Raw genomic sequence first — 25,276 nt, 5'->3', positions numbered from 1 at the left:
AGTGGTCCTCAGCGGCCCTGCACCCTGCTCTCATTCCAGAAGGCAAGGCTTAGAAGTGGACTCAACTCCTCAATGCGTTCTCATGCACGGCACAGCTTCAACCATGACTTGCATGCTAACTAGATCCAAACGTGTAACTCAGACCCTAACCTGGTCTTCTGGCCACTTCAGATGTGGCTTGTCCAATGGGAACTCACTTCCTGTCCTCCCAATCTGAGTTATCAGTGAACACCACCACCCCAGGCAGAGACCTGCAGTGTCTCATCCCCTCCTCCCACAAGCCTTCCTCTGGAGACCTTCCAACCCCTCCCTCTGCCACCGGCTCTTTCAGGCCAGGCCCTTGTCATTTCTTGCCTGGCTCATGACAACACCTTTCTTACAGCTATGCCTCCTCAGCGCCCTCAAGCTTCCCTCCCCACCATAAGCCAGAAGTCATTCAAAAGCACGAGGTAACAGGGCATTCCTTGCTTTAAAATCCTCAGGAGCTCACTATTTACCTATGGGGTCAAGTCAAACTCTTGGCCTTGGCTCCCTAGGCCCTACACAATCTAGCCCCTGACACCATCCTCCTCACCCACCAAACCACCTTTTGTTCATCCCCACATATACCCAAGCCCTTTTGCTCCTGCCTGAACCAAGAATAGTCCAAGTAAGTTCCACTCCCTCATAGCCACTAAGCTGTTGCCCAAGCTACTCTAGAATGTGTCCTTTCTACCTGATGGCTCTGTAGGGCTCAGCACAAGTACTACCTCCTACAAGAAGGCCTCTATTATGCCTTCAACTCCATTTGTGTATTAAAGCACCTATGCCCATCTCAGCCGACGTGGCATACACCAACAGTATCACGTCAATTTCTTTCAATGTCTTTTCCACTAAGCTATGAGCTCATTTCTGTGTTCCCAGAACCAAGTGTGGCAGTTGGCACACAGTAAATGTTTGCCAAATGAAAGACAGGGCCTAGAAATCCTAGCTCACCAGGCCACAGCCCTTTCTCTGCCCTTCCCTGATACCCAGGCGGACTTACCGACGCAATCGCAGGTGGGGAACTCGGCCTGGGCTCTCTTGGCAGGTGTGTCCAGCAGACTCTTGGTGGGTGTGTCCAGGTACTTAAGAGGTGACTCCAAGAAGCCACTGAGGGTGGGTGTGAGTGGGTTCTCAGCCTTGGTGGGTGTGGCCTCCTGGCCTCCCTCCTCTGAATGGAAGCAGGTGGTTGAGAGCACAGTCACAGCCCCCGAAGATTCAATCTTGATTTGCTTGGGGGAACGGGTAGCAAAGGGGCTCTCAGGGGCTGGGAGACATGTTTGCTGGTTCTCGGGGTCCTGAATGGGCACAGAAGGGGGGCCGGGAAGCCCAAAGCTATCTCCAAATTCAGCCTCAAACTGCCGGATGAGCTCTTCCAGCTTGTCATCGGCAGGGGGAAGAGGGCCGGTGGAGCCTGGCTGCAAGGTTGTCATGGGGCTGGGGGACCTCATTTCCTGAGTAGGGGGCAGCAGGCTGTCCCTGGAGGGACTAGGTGCAAATAGCGCAAGAGAAGGTTCTGGGGGCAGGGGCACAGCAGAGCCCTGTGAGGCAGGCAGAGGGGCCGGTGGATGAGCCTGCACTTCCTGGGAGGCCGGGGACCTAAGCCCTTCCAGGACAATCTGTCGGACAGGTGGGAAGAGGGGCTGTGCTTCCCGGGGCCTGGACTTTTTTATCTGAATGGGCTTTCGGACACTGGGCTTGATCCCAGGGGCAGCTTTCTCCATTCCCACGGGACCTCCAGCTGGTGTTGGGAGCTTCTTCTTCTTCTCCTTGGGTGGTCTGTCTGGAAGCCGTGGGGCAGGTGAGCTTGGTGGGGGCCACCAGCCAGGAGCAGAAGGCTCCGAAGGAGCAGGGAAGGAGGTGTCGTGCACCTGTTCTAGGAAGAGGCTGCGCTTGTGATGGAGGTGCTGCTGCAGGGCGGTCTGGGCCTTCTGGTGGGTGTCGGGCTCCGAGGATGGCGTGGGAGCCTCCCTCTGAAGTACAGGGGATGGGGCCGGGGCTGGGGCTGGGGAGGAAGAGGGTGCCTCCACCTTGACCTTGGGCTTGGTAGGCAGGGCCTCAGGCCGCTTGAATACTGACTGGATGTAATCACTGGCGCTGCCCAACAACTGCTCCAGTTCAGCCATGGGGTCGGGGCTTGGGCGAGGCATGGGCCAGGAGCTCCGGGGCGTTGCTGGAGGGGTGTCGGTGCCCCAGGCTTCAGGGAACTCAGTTCTAGGAGTTGCTGGAGGGAAGGCAGAGCTATCAGGAGCAAAAGATGAGTGCTCTTCAGGAGGAACCACAGGCCATGAGGGAGCCCGGAGGTAAGACTGGGGAGATCTGAAAGGGGCAGGAGGTGACAAGGCCTCAGGAAGAGGGCAAGAAGCCTGGGGGGTGGAATGAGAAGGCTGCGGGAGGGCGGAGGAGAGCTGTGTGAGGGCCTCAATGGCAATGGCGGTCTGCAAGCTGATGTTTTTTTCCTTGGCAATGCTCAGGGCACTCTGGGACAAGGGCAGGCCCTCTTGGGGAGAGATCTGGGGCAACTCTGAGCTGAGGAGTGGCCTGGTGCTTGGTGCTGGGAGGCCGGCCTCACCAGGAGGCAGAGGCCCTGGGAGCCTGGGCCGCTCCTCCCCTCCTTCCATGACCACAGACTTGATCTTCCCCTCCAGCCACTCGAGGTAGTCAGGGCATTCTGGGCCATCGCAGTTGCAGTTGGGTGGTTTCATACCATGCCGTGCGAGGGCCAGGGCCGTCTGCAGTGTGTCAAGGTCTTCGCTGCCAGCAGAGCAGCCCTCGGGCCCTGGCCGGGGTCCCCTGCTGTTGTTCCCAGCCTCACGACTCATCTCACGGTTGAAGGTTTCATAGAGTCGGGTGCTAAGGGCCCCATAAGAGGACACAGCTTCGGCCACAGCCGAAAAGGCCACCAGATCGTGGGCATCTTCCAGGCGAGCAGTATGAGCTGGGCCTGGGGCAGCCTCCCAGTCGGGCTTTTGGTCTACCCGCCAAGGACCCCCAGTCCCCAGCAGACTGGGTCCAGCGGGCTCTCTAGCACCATTGACCGGCACCCCTGAGGCGCTTAGCTGCCGTGAGTCCCCATGGTACACTGGCCCTGAGTCCATCTGACCTGGAACAGGTCCATCAACTGGGCTGAGCTCTGAGCCTGTCTAAAGAGAGAGAGAAGGGGGAAAAAGGAAAAAAATGAACCACACTATTTGAAAAGCATTTCCCTGCTTCATACCACTCAGGTGCATATCTGACCCCCAACTTTTCTTGCAAATCCTCTCTCTGGTACTTCTTGAGCCTCCAATTCATCTTCCCATGTCTCTGGTTCCCTAGCGAGCTTCACCAGCAGAAATAAAAAGAAGATCTTTAAGGTATTTTTAAAGAGAAGATCCTATGAGACATTCTTAATGTTGCTCAGAAACTTTTAGAGCCTCAGATCAATCACACGAATGAGGCTCTCCTAAAACCAGAGACACACAAAAAGGTCCTTAATTCACAATGATCAAAGTCACACTAGGACTTTATTTTGTTTTTTGTAAGATGGAAAGAAATCCAACCAAGCCTGTATGTACACACGTGCTCTAAGAGTAAAGTGTGGGTTTGTAGGGGTAGGGAAAGAGGAGCTTTGATGAACAAATTCAGCCTGGAACATGGGTCAGCCATGGCTTCCTAGTGGGGACCCATAGTTCTTTTCCCCCCCTAAAACTGTCCTCACTTAAGCCCAGGCTGAGCACAGAAAGCTGGCAACAGACCACATTCCCACACACAGCCCCAGGCCTGAGGGAAACGCCAATGGTCTGACACAGCATGCTTTTAGCCCCATGCCGGGTCAGTCCTGCCAAAGACAAGCAAGTTGCTGCTTAGAGAAGGATTCAGGCCTCTCCCCAAGCACAAGAACCACCATTATATACCTCACATCCCCAAAAGCACACCAAAGGCAAAGGATGAGAGGAAGAGGGCCAGGAGGACCTGGCCCAGCAAGTGAAAAGTGAATACAAAGATGTGAAATTGAGTTTGCAGACCCATCCCTTAGGAAAGCAAAGCTCTTCCTTACTGTAGAATGCTAAGAGAAAACACAGAAGGACTGATGGATTTAAAAAGCCATCTGTGGCAGCAGGTGAAAGCATGATGAGGTACAGGATGTATGCATGGTCTCAAAGCATCTCCTCTAAAATTACATAATTACAATAGTAACTGTAGTGGAGAGATCTGGTAGACAGACACCACCTTAACCCAAATGACCAAAGTTATAATCATCAATACTGAGACACAACAACACCATGTGCCTCTTGATGTAAGACATTGCGGATGACTTAACACCACTCACACAGAACTCCTGCCAAAATGTATAACCTGAATCTATTCACAAGGAAACATCAGATAAACCCAAATTGAAGGGCGTTCTAGAAAGTACCTGGATTGTTTTTCTTGACTTTGAAATTTTTTGAAGAGAACAATCTCTTCCCTTAAAAAGAACAGCTAAATGTGTGTTCATGGGTTAGACCTTAGACTGGGGAAAAACACACTATTTTTACTTGGGACAAGTCATGAAATGTGAATGTGGACGTGGATAAGATAATATTCTGTCATTCCTAATCTTGACTTGGATCATTAGACAATGGGTTATGTAAGAGAATGCCCTTGTTCTCAGGATACACATACTGAAGTATTTAGGAGTAAAGGGACGGTACAGACAGTCCCCAACTTACGATGGTTCCACTTAAGATTCTGACTTTGCGACAGGCATTCAATAGAAACCATACTTTGAATTTTGATCTTTTCTGAGGCTAGCAACACTTTCGCGATGCTGGGCAGTGGCAGCAAGCCAGATCCCCTGGTCAACCACGCAATCACCAAGGTAAACGACTGAGGCTCCACAGTGTTCCATGCTGTTAGGGCTTTCTGGATATTGTGTACTGTGTTTTAGCATCCCATCATGTCTATAAAATGCCCATTTTTGACTTACAATACTTTCAATTTATGATTAGTTTATTGGGACGTAACTCAGTCATAAGTTGAGGAACATCGTGTACTCAATTTAATCTCAAATGATTCAGAAAAAAAACTATATGCATATGGAAAAATATGTCTCTACAGACAAAATGATAAATACATGAGGCAAAACTTACACATTTGGGGTATGTGAAGTCCCAAGTATGATCCCTGCTATTTTTCTATAAATTTTTAAATTCTGTGAAAATAAAAAGCTAAATAAGAAATCAGTCCCTCGAGTATAACACAAAGTGTTTTATTTATTTATTTTACAGACACACTCTCACCCAGGCTGGAGTTCAGTGCCATGATCACAGTTCACTGCAGCCTAGAACTCCTGGACTCAACCGATCCTCCCACCTCAGCCTATCAAGTAGCTAGGACTTGATGCATGTACCACGCCCAGCTAATTTTTTTAAAATTTTTTTTTATTTTAGAGCCTGAGTCTTGCTATTTTGCCCAGGCTGCTCTCTAACTTCTGGCCTCAAATGATCCTCTGGCCTTAGCCTCCTAAAGTGTTGGGATTATAGGTGTGAGACACTGTGTCTGGCCTCAAAGTGTTTTAAGTAGGTGGCTAAAATGATGCCAGTCCTAACACTGTCAGACAAGGCCATCATGGGCTCCTAAGTGTGGTGGGAAACTAGGGTTTGGGATGAGCTCTGCAGGAGGTTATCAGAGGCCCCAGCCTGCAGCTCCTGCCTCATCCTCACCCTTGCCCCCATTCTGGCCACAAAAGACCCTCATGCTTTTCTAACAGCCCATGTTCTCTGACGTCATCAGGCTTTGTACACGTAGTTCTCATTGCTTGGAATGCCCTTCTCAGCCTCTTAGAGCGGCCTCTCTGGCTTATCCTTCAAGCATCAGCTCAGTGTCACCTCTTCCCCTACCTACTTCACAGAATTATCTGTGGCTCCTTCCCCGGGTTCCCAGGGCACCTTCATTAGCACTTATCACATGCCACTACTGTTACTTGTTCAAGCAGCTGCCTTCCTCCCCGACTAGATGGTGGCTCCTGCCAGGCAGGGTCCAAATCTCAATGACTCCTGTGCTTCCTGCCCACAGCTGGAGCAGTAACACTCAGGCAAATGAAAGGCCCACACCACGGAATATATCAGCTTTTCCCTGACCCCAGTGGGAGACTACCTTTCAGAAGTCTAGGAATGTGGCGGATCACCCAGCACTCTCTTCTCTCTTAGAAGCCTAAACTAATGTGGCTAACAAGGCTATACAATCTGAAGTGGTCAAATCTTACATGCTTATGTAGGAAGATGGAAGGAGCATGCATAACCAAGAAGAAACACCCGAGAGTAGCACAGGTTTACAAAAATAGTGTCAGGAAGACTAATGCTACATGAGTGGAGGCTTCCCCAAAATGGTCAAGACAACTAAAAGGGATTTAAAAAGTTATTTTTGGTGTGTGAATAAAAACAAGGAAGGGCTAGGATGGCTCTTGTGCCTCTGAATTCCCTGGGAAGGAAAATGCTCCTTGGACCAAAAAGAGGAGAAAGGGAAAAGTAGACGTAGATATGAGGTAAGTGAAGCCAGTATGGATAGGGAGATCTTAAGAAACTCTAAATTCCCATTTCCCAACCAAGAGATCCCACTGATACCTTTCTCAACACCTGTCAGTGATGCTGGAGGAAACCTGCCAGCAGGAGACGGGGCCAACAGGCAAGAGAAGGAGAAGCGTCCTTCCCAACTCTCAGTCTGCTGCGTTTAAGAACAGTCCAGGTAAGAACCACAAGGAGTCAGGTTCCACGGAAGGCCATTAACCTACCAACATCCAAACAATCTTAGTGCTTTGAGTCATGGGGTCATTGGACAGCAAATGGGGAGACACTGTGGCTGACAGGTCACAAGGCCGAGAGCTTCAGGCCAAATCTGCCACAAGTTTGTTTTACTTGCCTATATGGTGTTAATGTTTTTGTTTTGCCAACATTCAAAAATCAAATTCCACATGAAACCTGGATTTTCTTGACGATCCACGCTTCTCCGGGCAAATTTGTCTGTAACTGAGCAGTGGCTACTCCTTACATAGAATATAACTACTCCAACTCACCCCCAGCTTCCCCACTCCACACTGTCTTCTTGAAACCAAGGCTGGGGTCAGGAATTACTTATTAATTGCTTGAATTAATTATCACTTCACTCACTTGTGTTACCTGCCAACCCCCTGTAGGCCTTCGACTTTGCAACTTCGGCTGTGGACGTTCAAGTTTCACAAGGTCTGCCATGACCCTTTTGACGCCAGCTACAGAGAACTACAGGCTGAAAAGGCTGGTTCACCACTGGTTAAATGACCATGCTCAAAGGGTACAAGAGGTGTATCAACTGGGAGGAGGGTCTTTAGTGGTCTGCCACAGGGCTCTGTTCTTGGAACTATCCTGTTCAACGTATTTATCAATAATGATAGAGAAGGCTCACTTAATAAATAAGTAGATGTTGAAAATAGAAGGGATAAAGCTATGTTGAGTGACAGAACCAGGTGCCAAAAGGTCAACAGACTAGAGAGAAAAAAAATCTAAAAGGGTAAACAGGGTCTCATACTTAGGCCCCAAGCCACATCTGTGCAAATAAATTAAAGATGGGAGAAGCACATAATAGCAGCAGCAGTACCCATAAAAATGTCTTAGGAATCAGAAGAGGTAAAACCCTGAGAGCTAACTGATGGCACACCCAGTATGATGTGATGTGGCAGCTTCAAAGGGTCTTATAACCCAGTTTTTTTCAAAAATTTTCACTACAATTCACAGTAAGAAATACATTTTACACTATGCTCCATTAGCTACTTATATACAAGTTTTGTAAAACAGTACTTCGCCTTAACAGATACCTTAATGTATCTTTCTTCTTTATTTTTAAATGCAGGTTGCAACCTTCTAAGTTGATTTCGGGATCTACTAATGGGTTCTGACCCAGTCTGACACACACAGCTATGACCTACCTGAACAGGACTACAGCACAGGCAATGACAGCCCTGCTTGTGACCCAGACAGTCCCCACCTGAATGCAGGCTTCCCTGTGGGGCTGCACCCTCTGGGCAGAGAGGAAAGCGAGCATGAGGGTTCAAAACCACAAGAGGAACAGCTCCCTTTTGGTTCTGAACAAGATAAAACTCCAGAAAGTCTTTAAACATCTGAAGGCCTACCGTTTGGGAAAAGAATTAGACTTGTTTTGCGTGGCCTTAAGGGATGGAATTAGAAAATGGGTAAAGAGAGAGAAAAGCTTAGGCTCCATCTAGGGAAGAATTTGCTTAATACTTAGAGATACCAGAAAACGCACTGAAACCAGTCCCCCTAACAACCAGAGGAAACAAGTTCTTATCAATGGAGATGCGGAAACGAAAAGCAAGCAGCTATTTGGCAATTATTGGCAGGGAGGCAGGACAATGCCAGGGGAGGATGGGGACCAGTTTAGCCCTTTCGAAGCCTCAGCTCAGACCCATCCCAGCTCAGAAACCCTCTGCTTTTCCCCTCAATTCTCATTCCCTTCTGGGCTCCAGCAAACATCGCTGTGAGATGCTCCTTTTTTTGAGACAGGGTCTTGCTGCTCTGTTGCCCATGATGGAGTGCAGTTGTGCGATCATGGCTTAATGCAGCCTCAACTGATTCTCCCACCTCAGCCTCCCAAGTACCTGGGACCACAGGTATGCACCACCATGCCCAGCTGATTTTATTTTTAGTAGAGACAAGGTCTTGTTATGTTGTCCAGGTTGGTGTCAAACTGCTGAGCTCAAGCAATATTCCTGCCCTAGCCTCCCAAAAGTGCTGGGATTACAGGCATGAGCCCCCATGCCCCGTCTAAATGTCTGCTTTCTGTCTGGACTTCTCAACTACCCTCCAGCTAGCTCCAACCCCTAGACCATGCTGTAAGCCCACTGAGAGTCAGCTTGTCTAAAATAGAACTGAACTCTCCCTCCTGAGAGCAACTTTCCCAACTTTCCTATTTTTGCATTCACCAACATTCCCAACCCAAATGTTACCCATATTCTTCCAATGTGTGCAGTCATTGGATCCAAACAATTCTAAATGTGAACTGTCTCTCAATTTTATCTCCTCCCTTTCCATCCCTGCCTTCCCAATCTGGGTCTTTCTGTGTGTACGTTTTAATTGTCTCACCTGACAGTGGGTCCTTTAAGCAACTCTGTGTATCCCCAAGCCCCCTCCCTGACCACACATACATGTGCATGCACACACACACACACACACACTCTTCTCCACTCTACAATCTCTTGAACATACCCTCTTTTATGATTCCCAGCCACCAACTTCATAACTCTTCCTCATCGTTCACCCTGGCTTCAATCTTCAGTTTAAGAATGCCATTCGTATGCATCAAGTGCTTAATACGTGTGACATACTGTGTGTTCCAAAGATAGCCACAACATTCCCTCCATTCCACATGCTCTTCTTACTGCGTGACTTGGACACTTCCCCCACGGAGAGGTGGGGTCTACGTTCCCTCCTCTTCAATCTGGGTAGGCTTGTGACAATGGAAGTGATGCTACATGACTTTCAAAGCTAGATCATAAAAGGCAATTCAGCTTCTGCCTGGTTCTCTTGGGACTCTCACTCTTGGAGCCCAGCCACCATGCTGTGAGGAAGCCCAGGCCATGTGGAGAGGCCACATGGAGGAGTCAGCTGACATTCCCAGCTGAGGTCCCAGCCAACAGCTGCCATCATCTGCCAAATGTGTGAGTGAAGGAGACCTTCGAGGATTCCAGCCCAGTCATCAAGTTACCTTCAGCTTTTATGCCTTCCCAGCTGAGACCCTAAATTTTTTTTTTTTTTTTTTTTTTTTTGAGACAGAGTCTCATTCTGTCGCCCAGGCTGGAGTGCAGTGGCGCAATCTCGGCTCACTGCAAGCTCCGCCTCCTGGGTTCACGCCATTCTCCTGCCTCAGCCTCTCTGAGTAGCTGGGACTACAGGTGCCCACCACAACGCCCGGCTAATTTTTTTGTATTTTTAGTAGAGACGGGGTTTCACTGTGGTCTCGATCTCCTGACCTCGTGGATCCGCCCGCCTCGGCCTCCCAAAGTGCTGGGATTACAAGCGTGAGCCACCGCGCCCGGCCGACCCTAAATATTAACGAACATATAGAAGCTACCTATGCTGTTGTCACTTCTGACTTCCCAATCCACAGAATCCCTGGGCATAACAAAATGATTACTGTTTCATACTACTGTGTTTTGGGGTGATTTGTTACCTGACAATAGACCAGACTATGTATTTCAGGAACCCCAAGAAGTTTTAAGATGAAAAGGAAGAAAAAGGCCTATAAGTCAATGCCCTAAATCATATCAGTGCTGTGAAAGCAGTATCTACAGGGGCCTGTAGGGGCTCAGTATATACAGCTATCTGGGCAGGTGGGTGTCCAGGAAGGTTTTATCTCAAAGAAATCTCAGAGAGGCTAGAGAGAGTAGCAGGTATTTTGGAAGAAGGGGAAGAATTCTGCAGGAGTTCCAGATGGAAGGAATACCATGTGCAAAGGCACAGAATCATAAGCCCTGGCAGGCTTGGAGATGCGTAAGCTGTTGAGTGTATCTTGATTGCAAAGGCAGGGGAGGCAGGTGTGTGGACCACAGCCTGAATGCTACAGAGAGCAGATTTACATCTCAGGAGGGGCATTCAGGCATCCTGCAGAAGACAGACTGCAGGGTTCCAGGCTGGTGACCCAAAGACCGGTTAGGAGACTATGCAACTGTCCAGATTAGTAACAATAAGGACCTGAACTAAGGCACTAGCAGACAGATGGGGATGAAACGTGGTTATGGAGGTAAGTGATTAAATTTAGCAGTGAGACAAGGAACAGAATCAATCCCTCCCTGAGAAAGTCCTCCTTGACCAGTCCTGTCCGCCACAGGCTGCCCCAGAGTCTACAGTCACCGTGCATAGCCACATTCTGTTAGGGATCTTTTCATAAGAGTGTATGGTCAACTACACCATTTGCTCCTAGGGAACCAGGCATCTGCCACACCTTCAAAACCTACTGGAGTCTCTAGAATTCGTTCAAAAAGCTCTGTCGCTTCTTTCTCCCCAAGGACCTGGCTGGTGCAAGCCTCATCACCCCCATATTTTGAGATGACCCATGGAAGCTCTAGGCAGAGTTGGTGATCTCTGCTATTATGGCACCCATTACAACGCACACATGGTAGAGGTCTGCAAAGGCTGTAGGGGGCCTCCAGAGAAGCCCAAGGTGCTGGTGCTGCACATCTTACTGCCAACTTCCAGGTGCAAACCCCTTTTCCCTGCCCTCGCTGGGTCCTCACACCCAACCCCATCAGGTTTCTTCCCTGCTTCACAATATCACTGAAAGAGGGTATGCCCATCCCAGGCTAAGTCTTCCCCAAGTTGGAGGTGTGTTCCCATCACCTAGGGGCAGCAGGGATTTGTTACTAGGAGACTGAGAGGCAGGAAACATTACTCAGGCAGAGAAAATGCCCTTCTCAGATCCAAGAAGAGATATAACTCTTCACTATACTCCATGAAGAGTTCATATGTGCATACAGCATCGCCAACCCCAGTCACATTTCCCACCTTCAGAGAGCTGGGGACCCTGTGCTGAAGGTGACCCTGCACCCCGCCTGGCTAGCTCACAAGGTCCCCTGCCTCCTCCTCTACAGTGCACTCCCTTCTTAGACTCCCAAATCCCCAGAGCTGGTCCTCCTGACTTCTGCAGGCATTCAACAGCAGCACCCTGCTCTCCCCACCCAGGGGACTCCAGAGCCCCTCAGATGCCAGGCAAGGCTGGAAAAGTGTGGAATGCCACTCCCCAAACACCTCATTCAGTCAACAACACAGTGAAGGATACAGATATGGCACTAGGTTTCCCAAATCCTTCCTTACTCTCAACACATCAAAACCAGATCAACAATTCTCTATTAAAGGAAAATAGGGAAGAGAGAAGATGAAGAATGTTATCTTGAAAGAGCAAAGTCCTGATTGGCTATACCTTCTTAAGGCCTCTAAGAAAGGGGAAGTTACAAGAGGAACAGAGTCTGGAGGGCTGTTTTGCTTACTGTCAGCAGTTACACACTGTATTAGAAGAACCATGTGCAAGAAGGTGTTTTTGGCCAGAATGAACTAGCCTGTAGTCAACCTTCAGAGCCCAGTAGCCCATTCTCTGCAGAGGAATCTCCTGAAGCGAATTCTCATGAGACTCCAAGATAGTGGTGGCAGCGCCCCACCCTGTTAGCCAGTAAACTCCACCCAGTGCTTTCCCAACCACACATACCACCAGCTCAGCTACTCTGATCCACAGCAGCTGTTCAAGGCTGCTCATTCCAGCCTCATCCTTTATCTCAGTCCTAGAGTTCAGAATCCACCTCCTTACAAAGCTAATTCCTTCTTCCTTGCCACCAAATGGATGGCCCCACTCTCTCTAATAGCAAATGGGTTGTATTTATGGCATGTTCTGTCTAGGGTTGATGAATTATTCATTTCTTAAGAGGATTCTCCCTTTGGAAGATTTATTGATAAAACTAATCAGTGAGTGCAAAAAGAGAGTTTTAGGGGAACCCTTGCAGAGGATGTGCACATCTGCCTGTTCTTGCAGAAGTGAGTGTGTGCCCATGGGCACGCTGGCTAGCCCAGTCCCATGTCTGCACCCTCAATACCCAAACTGGTCATCTCTGCAGACAGCAACTCCAGGATTATGTCTGACTTCTTGAGAGCATTATACATTGGCAGAGGGTATTCTTACATGAGGTGGGGGGAGGCAGTTGTTTTTGTGGTTACTACATGCATATCAGTAAAACACTTTAAAATCTAATTTTTTTTCCTACTACAAAATGGGCAGATACAGCAAATCTGTCAGTGGCTGGGGTGATACTTAGGAAAAAGCTGAAATGGGCCTAATTCCCTGAGGTCATCATATCTGGCAGAAGCACAGGACTTTGTTCATGTCCTCTGACCTAACAGTAATTAATGTGGGTTCGAGGAAGAAAGGAAAAGAAGGAACCAGGAAAAGTCTCTACGTGACTCTGATGGAACCCTCTTATGACAGGCGGAGTATCATGCGAATTGTCGCACATTCACTTATCTCATTTAATCATCACATGCTCCTCCAAGGTGGAGATCAGAGATAAGGACACTAAACACAGAGAGGGGAAGTAATTGCCTCAAGATCACAAGGCAATGTGGAAGAGCACAGCCATTTTAACCACTAAGTACTCTTAATTTCACTGGAAATGTAAAAGTAAACAAGCCAACAGAAGACATAAAAAAGCTACATGTGCCAATGATTTTCCCTCAAGCATGAACAACAGAGAATTACAAACAACCTGAGTGCCCCAACAATACGGAGACGGTTTTAAGTTTTATATTTCTTCTTCATGAAAAGGGAATAAACATATGAAAAAATACTCAATATCATCAGTAATCAGAAAAATACAAAATAAGATCACAAGAAGATTCCACTTTACACCTATTACGTAGGACTGAAGAGGAAGAACATTTAGTTTGAATCGTGGCCCCACCACTTACTAGCTGTGTGACCATAAGCAAGTTAGCTAATCTCTCTGTGCCTCTGTTTTGTCACCTGTAAATTGGGGATGAGTAACAGTACCTACAAGATTATTATGAAAATTAAACAACATATGAAGAGCATTTATAACAGTACCAGGTACACAGTAAGCACCGCGAGAGGGTATTTTAGTTTAATACCAAGTGCCAACAGGGTTTAGCAAGAACTTTTTTTTTTTTAAGACAGAGTCTCACTCTGTCGCCCAGGCTGGAGTGCAGTGGTGGGATCTTGGCTCACTGAAACCTCCGCCTCCGGGGCCCAATGATTCTTGTACCTCAGTCTCCCAAGTAGCTGGGACTACAGGCGCACAACATCACACCCAGCTTGCTTGCTTATTTATTTATTTAGTAGAGAAGGGGTTTCATTATGTTGGTCAGGCTAGTCTCGAACTCCTGGCCTCAAGGGATCCACCCACCTCGGCCTCCCAAAGTGTTGGGATTACAGGCGGGAGCCACCACACACTTTTTTTTGAGACAGAGTCTCACTCTGTTGCCCAGGCTGGAGTGCAATGGCACAATCTCGGCTCACTGCAACCTCCGCCTCCTGGGCTCAAGTGATTCTCTTGCCTCAGCCTCCCGAGTAGCTGGGATTACAGGCGCCCACCACCATGCCCAGCTAATTTTTGTATTTTTAGTAGAGACAGGGTTTCACCATGTTGGCCAAGCTGCTTTCGAACTCCTGACCTCAAACCACCGTGCCTGGCCCCAATAACTACTTTTTTTTTTTTTTTTTGAGATGGAGTCTCGCTCTGTTGCCCAGGCTGGAGTGCAGTGGCGCGATCTCCGCTCATTGCAAGCTCCGCCTCCTAGGTTCATGCCATTCTCCTGCCTCAGCCTCCTGAGTAGCTGGCATTACAGGCACCCACCACCATGCCCAGCTCATTTTTGTATTTTTAGTAAAGACAGGGTTTCACCATGTTGGCCAGGCTGGTTTCGAACTCCTGACCTCAAACCACTGTGCCCAGCCCCAATAACTTTTTTTTTTGAGACGGAGTCTCACTCTGTCGCCCAGGCTGGAGTGCAGTGGCGCAATCTCGGCTCACTGCAAGCTCTGCCTCCCAGGTTCACGCCATTCTCCTGCCTCAGCCTCCCGAGTAGCTGGGACTACAGGTGCCTGCCACCACACCTGGCTGATTTTTTTTTTTTTTGGTATTTTTTAGTAGAGACGGGGTTTCACCATGTTAACCATGATGGTCTTGGTCTATTGACCTCGTGATCTGCCCGCCTCAGCCTCCTAAAGTGCTGGGATTACAGGCATGAGCCACTGCACCCAGCCCCCAGTAATCACTTCTTATACCTCACTAGCAGGAAGGCAAAACAGAACAAATAACTTTGAAAAGGTTTGTGGTGCTATCTTTTAATGTCAAACATGCACATCTCCTACAGCCCTGCAATCCGACTCCTAGGAAAGCTTTGTACACATGCATCAGGAGACATGTACATAAATTTTCATAGCAGCATTACTCATAAAAACCACATCATGGAAATATTTCTAAGGGCCCATAAACTACAGAATGGACAATGGAGTATTATAGAGCAGTGTCAATGAATGAGCCACAGGAACATAAATGAATCCCAGAGACTACAACGGGGTTTGTCTTTTTTTTTTTAAATCAATGCTCGAGGACTACATATGTCCTACTGAGTCTACAAACCTCAAACAAGCAAGCAAAATTAAGTGTATTGTACAGGAATGCAAACTTACATAATGAAGGCTTTAAAAAGCAAGGGAATGATAAGAACAAAATTCAAGGTAATGGTTACCTCTGGAGGTGAAGAAGGGAGATAGGGCTGGGGGAAAACACCCAGGTAATTTCAATGATGTTGGCAATATTCCAGCTAACTTGGGGAACTGGCATGTGTTTATTATGCTTTATCTGTTTAACATATATAAAATACTAGGGTCAAGTATGGTTCAAGTAATACATAAAAAAATAAAAACTATAATACAGCCATACCTCGTTTTATTGTGCTTCATTCTATCGTGTTTCGCAGATATTGGGGGTGGTTTTTTTTTTTTTTTTTTAAAATGACGAATTTAAGGTTTGTGGCAACCTCACATTGGGCAAGTCTCTTTTTTTCTTCTTTTTTTTTTGAGACAGAGTGTTGCTCTTGTTGCCCTGACTAAAGTGCAACGGCACAATCTCGGCTCACTGCAACCTCCGCCTCCCAGGTTCAAGCGATTCTCCCGCCTCAGCTTCCCGAGTAGCTGGGATTACAGGTGCCCGCCACTATGCCTGGCTAATTTTTGTATTTTTAGTAGAGACGGGGTTTTGCCATGTTGGCCAGACAGGTCTCGAATTCCTGACCTCAGGTGATCCCGCCCGCCTCGGCCTCCCAAAGTGCTGGGATTACAGGAGTGAGCCACCGCACCCAGCCACATTGGGCAAATCTTACTGGTGTCATTTTCAATAGCATGTGCTTACTTTGTTAGCATTTTTTGGCAAAAAAGTATTTTAAAATTAAGGTATGTACACATTTTTTTAGCCATAATACTATCACATACTTGCTAGACTACAATATAATGTAAACACAACTTTTATATGCACTAGGAAACCAAAAAATTCACGTGACCAGCTGTACTGCCATATTCACTTTATTGCAGTGGTTTAGAGCTGGACCTGCAGTATCTCCAATGTATGCCTGTTTATAATATTTAATCAGTAGATGTACACAACTGCTTAAAATCATATGGAATAAGAACATAAAACTAAATGTATTAAATGAAAAAGTGAAACTTGAGAATGTACTTACTAAATGAATGCTTTCAGAGGGTTTTTATGATGGGGGAAGTACATACTATTTGAAATGGGGAAAAAATGGGATTCAAAATATTGCCCAATTTAACAATTCAATTCAATCACAATGCATGCCTGTGTACATACACAAAACAGCAAGGGGAATCATACAGAAATGTTAACAGTGCTTATCCTCTGCGTGATAGAGGATGAGTAACTTTCTTGTTTATAGTTTCCAAAATTTATCATAGGTATATTCATCTTTATTTAGGGGAAAAATATTTAAGAATAGAACACCTATAAAACACCTGAAACTGCAAACTACACATGTCTGTGAATGAGACGATAAGGGAGCAGTCAGGGAAAATTTCTGGGTATTTTTTGTGCTATTTCTGTTGCTAGAGAGTTGTATGCAGTTGTAACACAGAGGCAGATCACACATAATACAGGAAGAAAATTTCTAGGAGATGAGATGCACTGGAAGGTGAAGATGAGCCTAGTTGAGATGGGGTGCCAAGCCTGAAACTCTCACCCATTGAAAGTTCTATGTAAGTTGCTGTTCTAGGACCGGAACTCCAAACTACAGCTCTGCAACTCTGACCTATGCAAAGTTATCGCCTGGGCAGCACACGCTCCCCTGCAGCAGGTGGGGGTGAAGGGGGAGCTGCAGGCTGCTCTGCAGGCTCCACGTGCCCCACCCCCAGCCTCTTGATCTGCAGCCCAGAGCAGGATCCAGCTCTCCTGACGGAAGCCCCTGCCTCCAGCAGCCGGTGGCGGCCCGGCCAGAGGCCAGCCGGGAGGAAATCGAGCCTAACCACATCTGAGGCCTGGCAAAAAGCAGCAGCAGCTGCTCTGAAGCTGCCAGCACACAAGAACCAGGTCATGACGCGGAGGCAGCTCCTCAGCCAGACCCAGCAAGGGCCTCAACTCCCCTAAAACACACACACACACACACACACACACACACAGCTCTTGCAGCCACCGGGGCCATCGCCCAAGCCCTGCGGTGCACGTCCCATGGCCAGAAAAGCCCCCATCAGTTCCCAGCGAGGCAGGGCATTCCCACAACTCCTCCCACCCAACAGCACAGATCTACTTCTCATCACCCACCTCCTACTCCAAAAGTCTAATAGGCTAAAGAAACAGAAAGCATGCATTGCTAACACCACAGTCCCCCGCAGAGCCAGTCCTTCACCAAAGGCTCCATGCACTTTCCCTAAAGAAGCCCCCAATCCCTCAAAACCCACTGACAGCTCAGGTGTGTGAAAGGGGCAAGGTTTAGAGAAGGAGGACAGCAGCCCACAGTTTTGAGTGCTGAGTGCAAACTTTAAATAAGCACCTTTATGTTTAAATGTAACCTTTCTGTTCTTCCAACAACTCCACATCCATTTTAGTAGATGAGGTACACAGAAGATAACTAACATACTCCAAAGCTCAGAATTGGTGAGTGGCAAAGTAGAATCCAACATCAGAGTCAATAGTGGATGCCCATGGCCTCCCAGGTACCAAGGTTCTAATCATTCTTTTGGAGAGTGAGCTCCCACATGTGCCTCAATAATTATTCATGGATTTCAGCTTTTCACAGGAACCCCTGTGTGTTTGCCCCCACTCAATCCTTTCTCAAGGACTTAAGACCTAAGTTTTTCATTCAAAGAAATAAATCTTTAAGCAACCACCCAAAAATCTAGAGGAAAAATAATTTTTGGCAGAGGGTATCCACCTATCAGCCACAATATCAACTTCACAGAGTAGGCTAGGAAATGCCATTTAGGGAAGCCTGCTGCTGTCCAAAAGGCAGGAAATTGGGGAGCACAAATTAATTCTCTTTATCCTAAACTTCAAATCCTGGAAAAGTCACACAACTCATCTTAGTGTGTAAAGCTTCATTATCCACAGTCACTACTCGTTTATTAGCCCAGATAACTGAAAGATGCCAGTAATCTGGGTTTGCACATGTTCATCTGAAAGGCCTGTGTGCAATGCTGGAGAAACAGAACAGGAACCTCGGCATCTGCACAGCCATTATCGTTTCTGAGGGTCGGGGTGATGAGGAAGGCCACAGGGGTCCCTCGTCTCTCTGGCCTGTCTGTGGCAGCAGATCACCCACTCACCTGCCCACCCTGGGTTTCCGTGACCCTGCCGGTTACTGGTTCTCCTCCACTCTCCTTTTCCTCCTCTGTCCCCTCAACAGAGCTGTTCTCCACTCTCTTGCCCTCACTGCTCTCCATCGCCCCATGCTCCCCTCAGAAGCCTCCCCTCCAATCAAGGCCCCACAGCTCAGCCTGCACCAACAGCCCCAAAGTTTCCTTTTTCCTTGACTGCTTTCCAGCTACCAGACACACTTCCACTTGGATGCAACTTAAGCCCATCACATTTAAAACTTAACTCAGCGCCTGCCTCCTTTTCCTCAGCAACTCCTCCCCTGGACATCCCTTTAAAAAAAAAAGAAATTCATGTTAAGATCCATTCCCCTGGGCATCCTGGCTAAAGCCTTCCATCCCCTCTGATGTCCTCTTGATGTTTCCATATGCAAGCAAACTCTAGTCCTGCCAACTGCTCCTGTAGAGCATTTCAGATCTGCCTTCTTTTTGTTTTCTCCTCATTTATCTCTCACAAGGACAAACTCAGGAGGTGGCTCCTTGACTGGCCACCTGCCTCTGCTTCCACCCCAGAACACTACTGTTAGACTCATATTCAACCCACTGAGCCTTGAACCCCCATCACCCAGCTCCCAGGCCAGGGTGCCTTCTAATTCACAACTTCCATCTTCTGTCTTGGTTCAAACAGTAAAAATAAATGAGTAAATAAATCTGTAGATAAGCAAATAAATGAACACACGAACAAATGTTATCAAGAGCAATAAAGACTACTTCCATCAAGCAGTGCTGTTCCTAGAAACTTTTTTTTTTTTTTTTTTTGAAATGGAGTCTTGCTCTGTCCCCCAGGCTGGAGTGCAGTGGCGCGATCTCGGCTCACTGCAAGCTCCGCCTCCCAGGTTCGCGCCATTCTCCTGCCTCAGCCTCCCGAATAGCTGGGACTACAGGCGCCCGCCAACACGTCCGGCTAATTTTTTGTATTTTTAGTAGAGACGGGGTTTCACCGTGTTAGCCAGGATGGTCTCGATCTCCTGACCTCGTGATCCGCCCACCTCGGCCTCCCAAAGTGCTGGGATTACAGGCTTGAGCCACTGCGCCCGGCCCTAGAAACTTGAGCTTATGTTTGCATTAAAAGAAATCTTTCCACACAATAGTGAAAGCTGAAAACTCAGTATGAGGGGCTTGGTTTGGTAAACTATGATACAATTCAACAGAGTATTATACACTCATCTAAACCTGTAATTATAAACACTAAGGAAAAAAGCTGGATGAAATAGGAAGAACAGCAGAACACCACACTGTATGAAGCTTAGACTGCAACTATGTAAAACCAAGCACACAAATGAGAAAACTAGGTAGCTTTTTAAAAAAGTGAAAGTAAGTATTTGTAGCCCACAGAATTATGAGACGTCACCCACTGATGCTATCAGCACAACAACCATTCCTTTCCTATATGCATACATAATTATGTATTCGTTCATTTATCTCTCAAACAAATATATATTCAGCATCACTTCTTTGTGGATAGACTAGTGAACAAGCAGTCCTTTCTCTTGGATAGGGACTTTTTAGATGTTTGAATTTGCCTTAGATCCTATTCAAAGGCAAGTTCCTTTAGGAACTGATACTGTACCACTATCACTAACATGTGCACGGCAACATAAACCCATGTTACATACATACTCTGTGGTTTTGAGTATGTGATGAAAGCAATGAAAACCGATATTAACTGTGACTTTATCTCCAAGTGAAGCTGCCTCTAGTGTAGTTACTGATAGGATATCAAAGGCATACTACAAACTCATTATAGAGCCAGAGAAAACCCTGGTGGATGATCCAAGAGAATAAAGAGAGGTCACAGGCATAGAATAAGGAAAAGAAAGGACAGCTTCAGTAGAAGTTGCTGAGAGAGACAGACGAACAAGAGGTTCTTTTCACTGTGGAAAATAAAAAAGATGTAAAAATCTCCCACTGCCCAAAGATGACTATAGTTTATATTTGGTATCTTTTTAAACTATGCAACATACACTTAATTTACAAAACTGGGATGACTGAGTATATCAGTGGTTTTTTCTCATATGCTAATTTCTTCCCTAACTGCATAAACATTTTCCTATATTGTTAACTATTCTTCAAGAATTTCATTTTTAATAGCTGTCCTGTTTTCTCTGGCATGTATATAGCATACACAGGGCCCCAGAGGCTGAATCTCTAGGTTTTCTCCTGTTTGCTATATTCCCAAGGGACATATTGACTGTTGGAGTAGTGTCTTTCCTCCTCCTTCCATGTCTATTTGGGCTTATTATTCCCTTGAGAACAGGGATGGCAACTTGGCACTAAAGGCTGAATGGATGGATTCTACTCAACCTTGAGGGCTGTAGGAAACAACCTTGATAACAACAGGTAGGGGTAGGATTTTACTCATATTAGCACAAGGGTTTCATCTTATTTGGGTGACTACAAATATAAAAGGTACGTGTCTAGTAAGCCTTTGGGGACAACTGCCCCTTTCAAGATTGGAGGAGAAGCAGTAGTAACACTAGTATTTGCTGTTCTAGTACCCCAAGGTAACAATGATGAGACCCCTAAGGCCCATGGTTCTACAAACACTGGTTGAAGACATGCCCAGCAAGAGATAAGCAGATTGAGCATGGCCAGCTGAGTCTTGGCCAGGACTCCTGTAAGTGTGATCTATGGACTAGCACTATTCTGCAATCTCCATTAGTCCGTGACAAGGTAAATACAAAAGCTAAGAGTAAGTGTTAACTTTAGAAACTTGTATCACAATTTCACATTGTCATGGCATCTAAGCACATGATCATTTTTCTAGTAATTCATTCTTATTTTTACAAAATTATCAGTCCATGATGAATTAGAAATTTTTAAAACTTAGTCCTTCACCAGAAATTTTGAAGATGTACATCATGTAAATGTTAATACGAAACAATACATGCAAGTAACCAATAAAAAAGCTATAAAGACCAATCTAGCTATCTCATCTACTATAAACATCTACAAAACAGAAGACACTAAGATAATTAAATGGAAAAGAACAGTATTTTAATTGGGACAACTGGATATCCAGTTGCAACAGAATGAATGTGAACCCCTGCCTCACACCATATACAAAAACTCACTCAAAATAGATCAAAGACCCAAGTGTAAGAACTAAAACTATAAAACTCTAAAAGAAAACAGACATAAATCTTTATTACCTTGGATTAGACAGAACTTTCTTAGATATGAGACCAAAAGAAAAAAGATAAACTGTACATCATCAAAATTAAAACCTTTTGAGTTCCAAAGGACACAATCAAGAAAGTGAAAAAAACGGCTAGGCATGGTAACTCAAATCTGCAATTCCAGCACTTTGGGAGGCTGAAGGATTGCTTGATGCCAGGAGTCTGAGACCAGCCCGGGCAACAAAGCAAGACCCCCATTCTACACATTTTTTTTTTTTTTTTAATTAGGCAAGCATGGTGGTGGCACACATCTGTAGTCCTAGCTACTTCGGAGGCTGAGGCAGGAGGATCCCTTGAGCCCAGGTGTTCCAGGTGCAGTGAGCCACAATCACTCCACTGCACTCTAGCCCAGATGACAGAGTAAGACCCTGTCTCTTAAAAAAAAAAAAAGTGAAAAAAACCCACACAATGGGGAAAAAATTTATAAATCATATACATATAAAATCATATTCAAGGAATTCATATAGAAGAGATAACAAACTCTTACAACCCCTTAACCAAAAACCCCAATTTTAAAATGGGCATGTTCACACAAAAACGTGTATACAAATGTTCATAGCAGCATTATTCATAGCAGCCCAAAGTGAAAATAACCTACATGTCCAGTGACTAAAGAATGGATAAACAAAATGTGGTCTGTGCATGCAACAGAATATTATGCAGTCATGAAAAGGAATAAAGTATTGACACAGGCTACAACATGGATGAACCTTGAAAATATTATGCTAAGTCAGCCAGACACTAAAGATATATACTATAACATTCCATTTATATGAAATGCATGGATTGGGTAAATCCACAGAGACAGAAAGATAAGTGGGTGCCAGGGGCTGAGGGGGTTAGGTGAACAAAGAGGGGTGAATGCTATTTGCCACAGGGTTTCTTCTAGGGATAGATAAAAATTTTGTGAACTAAGAGAGTGGTGTTGGTTGCACAATCTTGACTATACTAAAACCACTGAATTGTACACTCGCAATGGGTGAACTGTATATGATTTATATCTCAATAAAACTGTAATTTCAAAAAAAAAGTCACTTCTCATCACCCACCTTCTACCCCAAAAGTCTAAAAGGCTAAGAAAACGAGAAAGCACATATTGATCCTTCACCTGCATCTCCATAAGCAGCTTTGAAGCAAAAGCAGAAACTGAACACAAGCTCAAGGAGGGTGGGTGAGCTGGTGAGCTCACCCTCAAACAATGGTTGGGAGACAGGGACAGAGGAAAGGGAAAGGCAAGAGTGTGGTGCAACTCGTTCTCTGCAACTCATTCTCTGCAACTCATTCATCAGCGTTTCTCTCTCCTTTTACTTCCCTACTGGGTTACAAGTGAAAGTGAAAACAGGAGGGTCTTATCTCAGGGAAAGTAGTGGTGGTCCCTTTTCCATCAAAGAAAGGTGGGAAGAACACCTCCCACGTCACTGCAGGGGACAGCAGGAGTGGTGACAACTCTTGAGTGGGGAGGAAAGCAAGCTGGGGCAGCCCTGAGCTCTGGGTTGGGGAAGAGAGAGATGAGCTCTAGAAATGCATGGGCAGGGGGCCTGGAAACGAGAACCACTGACTTAAAACCAGCTGATCCCCTGGGTAGAGTCACAGATAACTAGAAAACAGGAAATGGAACTTGGTTCAAAGGCCCTTAGAATTAAAAAAAAAAAAAAAGTTGGAGGGGAAGAGTTTGCGAGCGATTCAATAAAATAAAGTGAGACAAAGAATGTATAATATGCAATAAGCATGCCCTTAAAAAGCCAAATGCAAATCATCTGTTAAAAAACAGATCATGTTTTTAATATCTATTATACAAGGGAGTTCTGCTACTAAAAGATAACCTAACAGTCAATTATCTGTTAAGCACTGCCCTTGTAATGCAAATAACCACTCTGGAACCTCGTTAGGTATTCCATGGCATGGAGGTCTGGGAACAGGCGACCTGCTCCCTCTGGCTCACCCTCGGGACATACCTCAGTTGGGACACACAACTCTGACTGGGGATTAACAATCCCCGGCCACTGGCCTCAAAGTTGTGGGGTGGGGGAGAGGGGGGTGACAGGGGTGTTAAAACCCACATCCCCAAACCGAGGGTGTTACTCTTTAGAAAGCAGCAGCTGGGCCCTACCCAAGGCAGTGATCTCTGCTCCTCAGCCCTGATCTCAGGGAGAGGCAGTGGCAGACCAGTGTCAAAGTCCCTCTCTCCCCCCAGCGATGGCCTCCGTCCTAGGCTAACACCAAACCAGCCAGGGAATGGGTGGAGTAGGGTGGGGTGGGGTGCTGTGGCCTGGTATTACAAAGACAGAAGGGCAAAGGGGAGAGCAGAAGGCAGCTTCCTGGGGAGCTGGGCCCTGCCTCACCTCTCTGCCTTAGGCTTTGCTGATGACACACACCTAGGAGCTGAGTGTTCACTGGGAGCTATGAGGACAAGGAGTCAGCTTCCTCATGTGCTTAAAAACAATTATTTTTATTTATTTATTTATTTATTTTTGAGATGAGGTCTCACTCTGCCGCCCAAGCTGCTCTCAAACTCCTGGCCTCAGGTGATCCTCCTACCTTGGCCTCCCAAAGCACTGGGATTACAGGCATGAGCCACAGTGCCTGGCCAAAAACGATTCTTTAAAAATATCAGGAAAAACTGAGAATCTGCTCCAGATTAAAGGAGACTTAAACAAACAAACTGACCACCGGACACAGCATGTGATCTGCGGGGTTTCTCTCACAAGAGAGGTTGTGATGATTGGTAAAATTTAAGTAAGCCTAGGTTAGCTGGTATAATAATGCTGTATCCACATTAACTTCCTGATTTTGATGGCTCCTTTATGGTTATTGAGATGGTTTTAGAAAACCTACATTCGGGCCGGGCGTGGTGGCTCACACCTGTAATCCCAGCACTTTGGGAGGCCGAGGCGGGCGGATCACGACATCAGGAAATGGAGACCACCCTGGCTAACAAGGTGAAACCCCGTTTCTACTGAAAATACAAAAAACTAGCCAGGCATGGTGGTGGGCGCCTGTAGTCCCAGCTACTCGGAGGCTGAGGCAGGAGAATGGCGTGAAGCCGGGAGGCGGAGCTTGCAGTGAGCCGAGATCACACCACTGCACTCCAGCCTGGGCGACAGAGCGAGACTCTGCCTCAAAAAAAAAAAACCTACATTTGAGTATTTAGTAGTAAAGGACATCACATTTGCTACTTACTTTCTTTTTTTTTTTTAGACGGAGTCTTGCTTTGTCACCCAGGCTGGAGTGCAGTGGCACAATCTCAGCTCACTGCAAGCTCCGCCTCCTGGGTTCACGCCATTCTCCTGCCTCAGCCTTCCCAGCAGCTGGGACTACAGGTGCCCACCACCATGCCCGGCTAATTTTTTTTGCATTTTTAGCAGAGATGGGGTTTCACTGTGTTAGCCAGGATGGTCTTGATCTCCTGACTTCATGATCCGCCCGCCTCGGCCTCCCAAAGTGCTGGGATTATAGGCGTGAGCCACCGCGCCTGGCCTGCTACTTACTTTCAAATGGTTCAAATACAAATTACAGAGAAAGAAAAGGATAAAGCAAATGTAGTAAAATATTAACATTTGGGTATCCAAGTGAAGAGAATTCTGTGTACTATTCCTGCAACTTTTGTAAAACTGAAATTATGCCAAAATAAAAAATATTTTTTAAAAGAGTGATGTTTACTGTATGGTATCTATGGCTCTTCC

General features: G+C 46.5%; 1 protein-coding gene across 5 annotated transcripts in view; it reads right to left on the bottom strand.

Moving 5' to 3' along the window:
* The window catches only part of TET3 (tet methylcytosine dioxygenase 3), a 125,963-nt gene that overhangs the window by 60,525 nt on the left and 40,162 nt on the right, over positions 1-25,276 (bottom strand). For all 5 annotated transcript variants that reach the window (XM_055243717.1, XM_063617486.1, XM_055243723.2 and 2 more), the window contains one exon: positions 1,025-3,164. In XM_055243717.1, coding sequence (XP_055099692.1) covers positions 1,025-3,164 — 2,140 coding nt within the window. The remainder of the gene's footprint in view (positions 1-1,024; positions 3,165-25,276) is intronic.

Source organism: Symphalangus syndactylus, chromosome 14 (assembly GCF_028878055.3).
Source record: "Symphalangus syndactylus isolate Jambi chromosome 14, NHGRI_mSymSyn1-v2.1_pri, whole genome shotgun sequence".
Classification (NCBI taxonomy): domain Eukaryota; kingdom Metazoa; phylum Chordata; class Mammalia; order Primates; family Hylobatidae; genus Symphalangus; species Symphalangus syndactylus.
Note: the sequence above shows the minus strand (reverse complement) of the source record. Positions and strands in the feature narration are given on the sequence as shown.